A 13,999-nucleotide genomic window follows, 5' to 3' on the forward strand; every position below is an offset into this window, starting at 1 on the left:
CCCCATCACTCTGGCCACTACTATATCAGGAAGATTGTTTGTGTCCTCCTTAGGTGAAGACGTCACCTATATCCATGTTCTCCAGAGATGCTGCCTCACCCACTCCAGCACTCTGTGTTCTTTTGTGTATTATCCAGCATCTGCAGTTCTTTGTTTCTAAAAAAACACAACGTCCTTAAATCCCCACCTGTTGCCATTGGATCTCGAGCTTTCTTTGCATTGGTTGTGTATGGGTTGGTAGAAAAATCACAGCAAAAGAGAATTTGTCCGGTCGTGGCTGCGGGAAATGAGAGTGCCTCGATCTCACCTTCTATCTCTGGGACCTGACGGCCATGGCCCTTCGAGTACACTTGCTGTTCACATGTGATGTCGCTGCCCATTCTGCCATCAAGCTCAGTGTCCCTACCCTCTTTTCTCTTTAATCCTTGTACCATTCACATAAACTTATCTTTCTGACCTATAGTGGGGAAAATAGTACCTTTATATTTATTTTATAGAAGGTCTTCTTAATTCTCAGTTCAATGAAGTCTCATAATCACAGTTCATATCTGTTCCAAGGATGTAGATAGAAGCCGTCATGCTGGTGATTGGGATCGAAGAAGGTTAAGTGGTCGACTGTCAAACGTTAGAGATAGGTTTACTAGTGCCATATATTCGTGAATACAAGTATAAGGTGTGAATGTGCGGCTGGTGATGGTGCCTGGGCATTGGATCATGCAAGAGTTTTGATTCCTGAAGAATTGGGACTGTTTTTGGAGACAGTATAATGGGTCATACCTCAGAATGAATGAGACCCTTGCTGGGTGAAGGATGGAGTTTCACATGCCATTGGGGAGGGTTTATTCTAACAGTAGGAGAATGGGACCTTGAGGGTTAAATCAGAAGCTAAGTAGAAGATAAGGGTTTAGATAAAGAGTATTTAAGAAGGGGAAGACTAACCAATCTACTGGAAGGTGGAAAATTGTGTATACGTTAAAAAAATAGAATAGAGAAAACGATGAGATAAAATTTATCTGAATGAACATAACATTTGCAATAATATAGATGAGTTGATGACACAAACGGACACTGTATAGTATGTAGGCCATCAACAGTTGTCATACTGTAAGATACGGTATAAATCAAGTAATGTAGGAAATGTACTGCAATAGTCATGTGATCTTGATCGTGATTTAGGCTAGGAAGGGAAATCCTGAGGACAAGTTCATGAAGAATATTTGAAAGGGCTTCTTGGAGTAATTCATTAAACTCAAACCAGGCTGATTTAGATCTTGCATTGCATAATACCAGGGTTAATTATGTCATTACAAAGGATCCTCTGGAGAAAGCTTGAGGACAGGCCCGCTGTGTTTGAAGCTAGAGTAATGAATTTAAAGAGAGGGCAATTATAAAATTGCCTGGCAAAAATAAATGAAGGATTTAGACAGTAGATTATCAGTGGGAAACATTTACGGAGATATTTTCTAAATTTCATATTCTGATAAGGTAAGGCTCAACGAGAAGGGTGCATGTTTCCTGGCTAACAAAGAGATCAGGAAAAGACAGATAATATTGCAGTGGAGTTGTGAAACTGTCTCCGGAGAGAAGAGACAATATTGCAGTCGTGCAAGCCAGAGGATTGGAATTAAATTTTAGAAAATAGGAATTTGACTAAAAAGGAATAAAGAATATGAGTGAACTAGCATATAATATACAAACTAACAATAGGTCTGTTATAAAATGGAAAGGAATAGTAAGAATGGGATTTAGTGAATAATATGGAATTCTAAATAATTATTTTGAATTGATCTGGTAAAAAGTACTTGGGACACTAATAGGGTTCCAGTACAGGTTCTTGGTCCTGCTGGCCTGTATCCTATGGTCTTAAAGGAACAGGCAGTAGAAACTTCCAAAATTCCTTGGATTCTGAAGCTGCCCCCGAGGATTAGAAATAAGCAATTATAATACCAGGAAGCAGGGAATTTTACAGCAGCGAACCTAACATTTGGAAAATGCCCAAATCCAACATTGAAAAACAATCTGCAATTAATATGGGGCAATTTAGGAATTAACTGAAAGATTAACCAAATTATTCATTTAGAAACAGTGTTTCTAAATTGTTGGGTTAATGAACTAACTAGTGTAGGAAGGAATGGCAGATGCTTGTTTCAACCGAAGGTAGTCACAAAAAGATGGAGTAACTCAGCGGGTCAGACAGCATCTCTAGAGAAAAGGAATAGGTGACGTTTCGGGTCGAGACCCCTGAAATGTCACTTATTATTTTTTTCCAGAGATATTGTCTGACCCGCTGAGTTACTCCATCATTTTGTGTCTACCTTCAAGCTAACTAGTGTATTGGAATTCAGCAGATTATTATTGTAACTAATTAAACTAATTAAAATCTGTAAAAATAACGCTTATTTTTGTGCAGTAAAAGATAAACCATGAAAAATCAAGACTCTGAAAGTAAGCTCAGCCCATCTGCTGGTGGTCTTGAGGCACTAGTTCGTGTCACAGCAGCGGAGGGGGCAGAGGACAAGCTGAGCGTTCTTGAATCTGCAGGACTTGAAACTATTTGCCAAACAATTGAAAAGTCTGGTGGTCAGAATGGGGTTGTTCAAAACCATGATAATATAAGACCCAATGAAGATGTTCTGAAACAAACACAAACCGGAAACAGCAGTGAGGCATCATTAGTTGTTCAAGAAACTTCAACTACCAACAACTTGAATAGCGTCCAGTCTGAGACGTCAACATCTGATGTCTCGGATGAGCTTAGCAGACAGCTTGAAGACATTCTGAACACGTATTGCTGCACTCTGGATGAGCACGGTTCTTCTGTGCAGCCTGAGGAATCTCCTGAGTTGGAAGAACTAGAAAAGTGTGCCAACAATGAGTCTCTGAGAAATGGTGTGCGGGAAATAGAATGTGAGGTGATGAATGAAGAAACTGAGAAAGTGGTGAAGGCCGTGGCTGATGTGAAAGAGAATGGAGTTGCTCCCAACAACAAGGATCAGAAAAAACCTCCAGAGAAAAAGAAAGCCAAAGCACTGGGTGAGCCGAAATTCTCCTATTTTGTATTGTTTTTTTGATTTAATTTAGCCCGTTTAGTTTTCTCAGTTAAAACAAGGATATTGCCAACTTAAAACGTGGGCATATTAGCATATATAGTGAGAACAGTACAGTGCATGCAATTCTGATTAATTCCTTCAGGTCTGTATCACTCTGATACATGGTCTGTATCACTCTAATCCTCTTAATGCCTCTCGGGGAGCTGTGAACTTGCAACCCCAGATGTCTTTGTACATAAGGGTCCTGCCATTTACTGCATACTTTTCTCTTGCATTTGACCTCCCAAAATCCATCACTTCACACTTCTCGATTTGCCATTACTCCACCCCAATTTCTAAATGATCTCAATCCTGCTGTTTCTTTTGACAACCTACCACTAATTTTCATATTGTCTGCAAATTTACTAACCAAGCCACCTGCCATCATGCAAATTGCAAACACATGTCCTTGTGCTGATCCTTGTTAAAGACAACTAGTCAAAGAACTCCAGTCAAAAAACACCCCATCTCCTGTCAGGTTGGTCCCTAAACCTCCTCCCTCGAATCTGTCCAGGGACCCCGACAGTCCTTTCAGGTGAGGCAGAGGTTCACTTGCACCTCCTTCAACCTCATCTACTGGTACCGTTGTTCAAGATGTGGACTCTTATACATTGGCGAGACCAAACATAGGCTAGGCGATCGTTTCGCTGAACACTTCGCTCAGTCCTACCTGATCTCCCGGTTGCCAAACACTTTAATTCCCCTTCACACACTGACCTTTCTGTCCTAGCCTCCTCCATTGCCAGAGTGGGGCTAATCACAAATTGGAGGAACATCATATCGTATTTTGCTTGGGCAATTTACAACCCAATGGTATGAATATTGATTTTGCTAACTTCAAGTAACCCCTGCATTCCTTCACTGTCCATCCCTCCCCCAGCCAAGTTGCAGCAGGTTCTCGGTTTTCATTCTCACCGAGTAAACAGCTAACGATGGCCTGTTTCCTTTATCGTCGTTACTTTTTTTGCATATCTTGCATCCATTTGATCTATATCTCTCTCCAGACAATGTGTATAATCACTCGTTTCACTTTCCCCTGACTAAGGGAAAAGAAGGGTCTCGACCCGAAACGTCACCCAAAAAGGTTTGAAGGGATATGGGCCTAGTGCAGGCAAGTGGGACTAGCTCAGTGTCATGGTTGGCATGGACAAGTTAAGCCATGGTTCCTACTCTAGCTGAATTATCCCCCTCGCTCTGCCAACCTAGGCATGCGGTTGATTGATGGGATAAAAGTGAAGAGCACATGTTATGCATGACGTGGCCAATACTGTCACAAATATTTCATGACGGAGAAAAATGTTTTCTCCCCTTTGCTTCAAATAAGTATTTCACGTGATATTTAAAAATATAAATATGCTGGTTCCATTTTGTTAACGTGTCTCATATCCTTGAAATGTATCTGATTTGGCACAACTCCACATGGATTGCGCAAAAGTACGAGAAACTCAGTAACTGATTCCAGCATTTGCAGTTTCTTGTGAGTCGATGTGGATTGATATATATTAACAACTACTTGAAATTGTGCTTTCCCCTGTTTTTACCGGAATGGGTTTATTAGATGACCAACACTTAATCTGTGCAAAACTGTTTCAAAAACTGATATGTCATTGCTTTGTTATTGAAGTGAAGATAATGTAACTCAGTGGTTATATAATGTTTTTATAAACTGCGTTCCCATGTCTCTTTGTAACAAGTCCTGATAAACAAATTCTATCACTAAGTAGGAACAGGAAAAGACAGTTTAAACCTTAGTGTTGATCTTTAAACATATGCCTGAAGAAGAATAAATTAATGCGGTAAGTCATCTTTGTGTTCAAGTTGCAGCAAGTGGTTCGTGTTGAATTTCTTCATCTCTGACAAGCGTATTTTACAATTTATAAACCAAGATGTGGAAGCTTGATTTAAAATGTTGTGCACAAGTGTATAATATATGGATGTAAATAATTATCTAGAATAGTAATTTTATTTACTTCCTACAGAAGCCATGGTTTGTATTTTATCTGGTGTACATTATTTTTCAAAGGTAGCCTTCACAAGTGAAAGGATTAGGGTTAGAGTAATGGTTGTTCCCTTGCAATTATTGTCGGTTGAGCTTAATTGTACAGTGTATATAGGCTTGCAGTACCAGCTATTCCTTGAGGCAAGAGAGGAGGGAGAATATTCCCCCTGTTTTAATTGAGGTATTATGCAAAGAGATATAGGAAACAAAGAGGGGAAATGTAAAAGTATTTGCATTGGGAAGAATGCTAATACTCTGGAAGCCAAGATTTTCCTTGTTACTCACTATGGATTGCAGGCACTTCCTGCATGGCTGACATTTAATAGTCGTTCCTGATTGCCTCTGGGTTAGTGGTGGGATGTGGTCTGTTATACAATAACTGCAATGCTGCTGGCAGCAAGTCCCAGCAGTTCAACCTCTTGGCAATGAAAGAACAACAATATGTGTTGTATTACTTGGAGGGAAAATTGTGAATTATGGTATCCTGTGCTCACTGTCTTTTGTGCCCTGGAACACCTAGTTGTGTGATGGTGAGCACATCCAAGGGGCATTGACCCTGAGAGAAATGTATTGGTTGCCATTCAAGATGGCTGCTTTGTCAAGTTGCACTCCAAGAAGGCTGCTTGTTGCATGAATAGATATGGTAGTAAAGAGGGCACATGGTGCACTTGCCTTTATCCATCAGGGAATTAGTTACAAAAGTTGGGAAGTTGTATTGCACCTGGAAAAACTTTGGCTTGGTCACTTCTAGAGTATTGCATGCAGTTCTGGTCAACGCATCACAGGAATGATGTGGAGGCTTTGGAGACAGTGCCAAAACAGTTCAGCAACATGTTGTCTCGAAAGAAAGGAGAATTTGGAGAGACTTGGATTGTTTTGTCTGGGACTGGAGTGTCGAAGCTGACAGAAGTATATAAAATTTAAGAGTTGCATAAGAATAGAAGCATGGATTTGAGGTTAGAGGGATAAGTTTAAAGGAGATTGGGCATGTTTTTTACACAGTGGTATTTGCTGATGGAAGCAGATACGATAGCAATATTTAAGAGGCACTTAGACATATGAACATGTACAGAATAGAGGGATATAAACCATATGCAGACAGATGGTATGTTATGGTTAGCAAGTGGAGGGGTTGAGAGGATGCCAATCAAGTCAATGATGTTCAGCTTAAGATTTGTTGATACTGTTCCAGCCGAATGGGAATCTATTCCATCATGATCCCATTTGTGATTTAAATGGTGGAAAGATCTTGGTGTGTTAAAGCTCAAGAGCCAAGATGTGAACACTAGCTGAGCATTGGGGAATGGTTACCTGGATGGTGGCACAGCGATAGAGTTGCTGCCTCACAGCCCCAGAGACCCGGCTTCGATACTGACTACGGGTGCTGCCTGTATGGAGTTTGTGCGTTCCCGCCGTGACCACGTGGGTTTTCCTCAGGTCCTCCAGTTTCCCCCCATGTTCCAAAGGCGTACAGGTTTGTAGGTGAAATGGCTTCGGTAAAATTGTAAATTGTCCCTAGTGTGTAGGAGAGCATTAGTGTATGGGAATCACTGGTCAGCACGGGAAGAAGGGCCTGTTTCCGTGCTGTGTCTCTAAACTAAACGAGAGAGTGATGCCTTCCATCACATGTTTTGAAAATGAAGGGAAACAGAGTGCACAGTGATTGACAAACTGCTGGAGGAACTCAATGGGCGAGGAAGCGAATTGCTTTTCATCACAGTGAGGAATGTGGATTCCACTGTAGTGGATGTTTATGTTAAATTTTATTTTATGTGGCTGTGTGTATTGTTGCTTTTTACTTAGTATGGCTGTATGGCTGTACTTTAGTTGGCTAAGTGACAATAAAGGTGAACTTGAACGATCTGTGGAGGGAAATAGATGATGTTTCAGGCCTTAATTTGTCTGAAGAAGGGTCCCAACCCGAAATGTGAGTTGTCCATTTTCCTCTGCAATTGTCACCTGACCCACAAAGTTCTTCCAGTACAAAAATCCAGCATCTGCAGTCTCTTTTGTCTCTGGTAATTCACTATGCTTGTATTTTTTCTGGTTTAGGTCTGGAGAAAGTTTGCATTGTCAAATGGATGGCAGAATGTCTGTACAGTGAACCTTGGCTAATGGTGCAAGTAGGCATGCAAAATGAGATATGATATTGTGGAAGCCTTGATATATCCAATGCAATGTCAGACTTTAGAGTCATGGAGTCACTCTTCAGGTCCCTATTCAATCTTTCCCCCCTCACCTTAAACCTCATCCTCTGTCCCTTGAATCCCCTACTCTGGGTAAAAGACTCTGTGTGTTTACCTGATCTCTCATGATTTTCTACATCTCTCTAAGATCACCCCCATCCTCCTGCGCTCCAAGAAATAAATCCCAAGACTGCACAACCTCTCCCGTTAGCTCAGGCTCTCAAAGAAAAGGTCAAAGGTTATTTATTAGTCACATACACCTAGGTGTAGTGAAATGCTTCTTGCCAGTGCAGCACATAAAGAAAGAATACAGACATAACATTAATAAGAGATTAAACATAAAGAACATCCCCCCACAATGGCTCCCACCATGAGGGAAGGCACAAAGTCCAGTCCCCAACCCCAGTTCACCCATAGTCGGGCCCATTGAGGCCTCCACAGTTGCCTCTACGGAGGCCCGATGTTCCTGGCCGTTCTCGCCGGGTGATGTTGCTCCGGCGTCGGGAGAATCCTCGCAGCGGCCTGGGAACCCTGGAACGGCCGCTTCCGTACTGGAGGCCGCGGCTTCCGAATCCAACAAGGCCGTGCCGGTTGGAGCTCCACAACTGGCGATCTCATCTAGAGATCCCAGGCTCCCGGTGTACAGTTCGGCGCCGCCGCCCGCAGCTGGCCGCTCCTCAAACCCGCAGCTCCGCGATGTTGTTCCCGGCGGTCTTCAGCTCACCGGAGCTCCAGCGCGGCGACCCAGGCAAGGCATCGCCCGCTACACGCTAACGCTCCAGCGCTGTGCCGCTGCCGAAGCCGTGGTTCTGGGCGGTCCCCGACAGGAAACGCCGCTCCAGGCCCGCTGGTAGGCCGCGAGGACGGGTCGAAGCTGCAGCCCGGAGAAAAGCTGCCTCTCCGACCAGGTAGGGACCCTGAAAGGTAGTTTCCCCCTTCCCCCCCCCCCCCCCACCCCCCACATAAAAAAGTCTAGAACTCCAGAAACAAAAACACTTTAACTAACTAAAAATTAAAAAAAAGATGAAAAGACAGACAGCTGCAGGCTGGGCAGCCGCGCACAGGTCAGCGCCCCCTGACATCATCTTTGTAAATCTTCTCTGCATCCTTTCCAGCTTGACAACAAGCCTTCCTATAACACGGTGACCAAAACTGAACATAATAATGTGGCCTCACCAACGTATAACTGTAACATGTCCTCCCAACTTCTATACTCAATACTCCGCGATGAAGGTGACTGATGAAGGCCAATGTGCCAAAATACTTTTTGATCTCCCCACCTACCTGTGACACCACCTTCAAGGAACTATGTACATGCACTCCTTGATCCCTCTGCTCTAGAATACTCCCCAGAGCCCTACCGATCACTGTGCAGGTCTGGCCCTTGTTAGACTTCCCAATATGCAACACCTCACATTTTTTAAATTAAATTCCATCAATGTTCCTCAGCCCACCTGCCCAACCAATCAAGATCCTGCTGCAATTTCTGACAACCATCATCACCATCTACAATAACACTCACTTCTATCCAGAGATGCTGCCTGCCCACATTTTACTCCAGCATTTTGAGTCTACCACTCACTTTAATGTATGAAGGAACTGCAGATGCTGGTTTACACCAAAGATAGACACAAGACGCTGGAGTAACTCAGTGGGCTAGGCGGCATCTCTGGAGAGAAGGAATGGGTGACATTTCAGGTCGAGAAGAGTCTTCAGCCGAAACGTCACCCATTCCTTCCCATAGCATTTGGTGTCTACCCACTTTGGTGTAATTTGCAAACTTGCATCATGCCATGTACGTTCTTATCCAAATAGTATCCGTGTATCCTATGTTGTGCCATTAGTTTGACGTTTCAATTTAAGATACACCCTGCGATGTTTGTGTCATCCTCCACATCATTCCTTTGATCTTTTGGCTTAGATAATATTAGCAACAAATGTGCGAATGGAAAACGCCAGGAATGTAGGCAGCATCAGTGGAGAGAAACAAAGTTGACATTTTGATCAATAATTTTCATCACAACTGCTCTTCTGAAAGAATATTGGGTTAAAATAACCACTTATTTCACAGATGTTGATGTACTGAGTGATTCCACAAGTTTCTGTTTATTTGACAATTTTAAACAGCTGCAGTGTTTTGCATATTGTGAGGGATATATTGAGCTGCAAGGTAGTGTATTGTGGGGGATAGTTTTGCTACTCAAAAACAGCTTGTGCATGCTTAGTTTTGACTTCGATTTTTTATGGAGCCCTTTAGCTCACCACCACCACCGCCACAACCTTAACCCTGCTGATTCTGTCATGTTCTCTCCTCATAAAGGTGAGAAGAACTAAAGACCAAAATATGTTGGGGAATTTTCAAACATTGATCAACTGTTGAAAGACGTTCATCCCGTTACATTTCTAATACGTGATCATATTTTTCAGGAAAGGAAATTACGTTACTGATGCAGACGTTAAACACTTTGAGTACCCCGGAGGAGAAGCTTGCTGCACTCTGCAAAAAATATGCAGATATGGTGAGCAGAATGGTGTAAAATGTATGATCGTTATTCAGGCTGCCAACTACAATCAGCACACAAGCTAATTACTGTGTTGATATTACAATGTGTTAATCAATCATGCACACTATCTGGAAAAATAGTCAACCTGAGTTTTGTTATTAAAAAGTTGGACAGCATAGAATTTGTGCCACATCTCACATCAACCAGTTTTTCTTTGGCATGGCAAATCCCTGCCAGACTGCTGGATGGACTCTGGGTCAAGTTATATCTGGGGAGGAATGGACAAGTGATGTTTCAGATAGAAACATAGAAAAATAGGTGCAGGAGTGGGCCATTCAAGACTGATCATCCAAAATCATTAACCCATTCCTGCTTTTTCCCCATATCCCTTGATTCCTTTAGCCCGAAGAGCTAAATCTAACTCTTGAAAACATCCAGTGAATTGGCCTCCACTGCTGGCAGAGAATTTCACAGATTCACAACTCTCTGGGTGAAAAAGTTTTTCCTCATCTCAGTCCTAAATGGCCTACCCCTTATTCTTAATTCACACGATCAGAGCCCCTCTTCAGACTTTGATCAAAGTCCCTCACCTACATCTATCACTTGCCACGCTATGTCCTGCGCACGCCTTTCTGTTCCAGCTTTTCCCCTGCTACTCCAATCAGTTTGAAGGATCCCAACCTGAAACATTGCTTGTCCATTCCTGCTGAATTTATCAAGCACTTTGTGTTTTCCTCAAAATTCCAGCATCTACAATTCCTTACAACTTCATAATTCTGAACTAAATTGCCAAGTTGAATAGAACCATAGAGTCCTACAGCTCAGCCATGCACTTTGATCGTAGGAATAAAGGTGTAGATTATTTTCTAAATGGGGACATATTCAGATATTGGAGGTGCAAAGGGACTTGGGAGTGCTGATGCAGGATTCACTCAGGCTAATTTACAACTTCGAGTTGCTTTTATTATTCCTGTATTAGATGATTTTTACTGGTAAAATGTTGATTCAGTGGTCACAAGTTCATAAGTTATAGTAGAATTAGGCCATTCGGCCCATTGAGTCTACTCTGCCGTTCTATCATGGCTGATCTCTGTCTTCTAATCCCATTTTTCTGCCTTCACCCCATAACCCTTGACACCCATTCTAATCAAGAATTTGTCTATCTCTGCCTTAAAAATATCCACTGACTTGGCCCCCACAGCCCTCTGTGGCAATGAGTTCCACAGATTAACTACCCTCTGACTAAAGAGGTTCCTCCTCACCTTTCTTAAAGAGCGCCCTTTAATTCTGAGGCAGTGACCTCTGGTCCTAGACTCTTCCACCAGTGGAAACATCCTTTCCACATCCACCCTGTCTATGCGTTTCATTATTCTGTAAGTTTCAATAAGGTCCCCGCTCAACCTTCTAGACTCCAGCGAGTAGAGGCCCAGTGCTGTTAAATGCTCATCATATGTTAACCCATACATTCCTGGAATCATTCTTGTAAACCTCCTCTGGACCCTCTCCAGGGCCTGTACATCCTTCCTCAGATATGGTCCTGAATTTTATTTTCATAACATGCTGAAATTGCACGTTCAGAAAAATGTTTTATTTTTCACTTGAAATTATGCAATGTAAGTTTGGTACCAACTGTAAGCAGTCTTTCTGCAGCTTGAAGAACATAGAAATACTCAAAAGCAAATGAGATTACTGCAAAAGAAACAAACCCAGATCATCCAAGAGAAGGATCACTTGCGGAATGAGCACAGCAAAGCTATTCTGGCAAGAAGCAAACTGGAGAGCTTGTGTCGTGAGCTGCAACGTCACAATCGAACTCTGAAGGTAAGCTGATCTGGTGGTTCCAGACAGGTCGGCAGACCATATCACCTAGCGCTGTGACAATTGCGGATTAAGTTATTTTATATCTGTATCTGATAATAAATTCTCTCGCCTGGGAGAGTGGGAACTATGTACCACAGGTGGTTCGGCTGAATGCTAAAGGACCATTGGATCTATAAACCTTGGGTGCATTAGAGCATCTTCAGTCTATTCCAATCCCTGTGTAGTATGCACAGAGTTTTAAGGGAGAAGTGTTCCAAAGGCCTGTTTCAATGCTGAACAACTCTGAATCTAATTACATTATCTGCTTGATCCCCAACTATTCCCATTTAATTCAAGGATCTATCTGTGTTTGCCTTAACCATGTTTGAGGACACAGCATCCACACTGCTTTTATAGTACAGGCCTCAACATTTCATCATCATTTCCAGGAATCTATCTAGTGAACATTAATTGCTCTGTCTTTAAGGTAGTTTTATCCTTCCTTAAATTGGAAGACTTGATGAATGGACAGTGCTCCAGATTTAATCTCGGCAAAAGCCTGCACATTGAATTAAGCCTTCCTTACTCTTGCTATCTGTTGCCCAGGCAATAAAGACCAGCGCTTGAATGTTGTTAATTACTTGAGCACTAATTTTCCTGCTCTTGTACAAAGGAACTAAATATCTTTGGCTAACCTATAATAATGATTTGCCATTGAAATCTGTTGGCGACTTGAACCTTCTCTACCTCATCTTCATGATGTTCCTTACTGACAGCGCAAATGAGGCTGAGTGCTCTCTGTTTGGAAATGTGAAATATGCAGCAAGTAAATTCAGGATGCCTAAAGCTTGTCACTTTACCAAGTTTTGGAGGAGTGTTGTCATTACATCTGTTTCCCACAGGAAGAAGGTGTTCAACGTGGAAGAGATGAGGAGGAAAAGCGTAAAGAGATCACTTCTCACTTCCAGGTAACTCTAAACGATATTCAGGCACAGATGGAACAACACAATGAACGAAACTCCAAACTGCGCCAGGAAAACATGGAGCTGGCTGAGAAATTAAAGAAACTTATCGAACAGTATGAGCTGCGAGAAGAGGTAAATTAACAGAACTCAACTATAATGTTTATTGGAATATTTCCTGTATCAGAGTGAAATAACCAAATGGAATTTAAGCCTATAGCTATTATTGTTCATGTCATAGAGTGTTACAGCGTGGAAACAGGCCCTTCAGCCCAACTTGCCCACACCGGCCAACATGTCCCAGCTACACTAGTCCCACCTGCCTGTGGTGGCCCATATCCCTCCAAACCTGGACTATCCATGTACCTGTCTAACTTTTTCTTGAACATTGGGATAGTCCCTGCCTCAACTACCTCCTCTGGCAGCTTGTTCCATACACCCACCACCCTTTGTGTGGAAAAAGTTACCCCTCAGGTTCTTATTAAATCTTTCCCCCCTCATCTTAAACTATGTCCTCTGGTTCTCAATTCCCAGAATCAGTGCGTCTACCACAGTATGGGAACTGCAGAGGCAATTATTCTATTGGCTCCCATTTCTTTGATCACACAAAGGGTGGTGGGTGTATGGTACAAGCTGCCGGAGGAGGTAGTTGAGGCAGGTATTATCGCAACATTTAAGAAGCATTTAGACAAGCACAGACAAGTTTAAAGTGATATGGGCCACACGCAGGCAGGTGGAACTAGTGTAGATGGACGTGTTGTTTGATGTGGACAAGTTGGGCTGAAGGGCCTGTTTCCACGCTGTATGACTTAGGGTTACATGCAACACTACACCCAGCATGGGGTTTCCTGGTAGAAAGTATTTGAAATGAACTGCTGTATTTCTGTGGTATTTGCTTGCTTTTGCAACTGTATGTATGAAGTTAAATGATAAAACTATATTCTATGCAATAGTGTCAGAAAATAGACTTTGGGGGTTAGATATCAGAGGGCCCTAAGTATTTTGGAGCATTAATCTGTTGTTTCTCTTGAGTCTGAAATCTCCCTTTCATGTTTACTTTTGAAGTAATTTGGGGTACGTATCAAATTAAATGACCTGATATCAGAGTAAATCTGATCAGATTCCTTTGCATTACAATTTATAAGAATAGAATTAATGACAGTATGTCTCCTGCATGCATGACTGTTTCGGGAGGGGTGGTTCTGATGCCTTTGCGATAGGTCTGCAGTATTTAATTGCAAATATTAACCAGTTTACCAAAGATAGACACAAAATCCTGGAGTAACTCAGAGGGTCAGGCAGTATTTGGAGAAAATGGATAGGTGATGTTTTGGGCCGGGACCCTTTGGGTCTGTACAAAACAGCATCTGCAACTCCTTTTTATTACCACCTGTTTACAGGTTGGGGTACTGAATATAAGTATGTTTGGACTATTTAGGCACAATATATAAAGGCATAT

At 42.3% G+C, this 13,999-nt stretch overlaps 1 protein-coding gene across 1 annotated transcript in view; it reads left to right on the top strand.

The window, feature by feature from the left end:
* txlna (taxilin alpha) overlaps nt 1-13,999 on the top strand; it is a 35,023-nt gene that overhangs the window by 5,759 nt on the left and 15,265 nt on the right. Inside the window, exons 3-6 of the mRNA XM_033044799.1 lie at nt 2,411-3,033; nt 9,702-9,793; nt 11,429-11,599; nt 12,481-12,675. Of these exons, the coding sequence (XP_032900690.1) occupies nt 2,424-3,033; nt 9,702-9,793; nt 11,429-11,599; nt 12,481-12,675 (1,068 nt within the window). The 5' untranslated portion in view covers nt 2,411-2,423. The remainder of the gene's footprint in view (nt 1-2,410; nt 3,034-9,701; nt 9,794-11,428; nt 11,600-12,480; nt 12,676-13,999) is intronic.

Source organism: Amblyraja radiata, chromosome 27 (genome assembly GCF_010909765.2).
Source record: "Amblyraja radiata isolate CabotCenter1 chromosome 27, sAmbRad1.1.pri, whole genome shotgun sequence".
Classification (NCBI taxonomy): Eukaryota; Metazoa; Chordata; class Chondrichthyes; order Rajiformes; family Rajidae; genus Amblyraja; species Amblyraja radiata.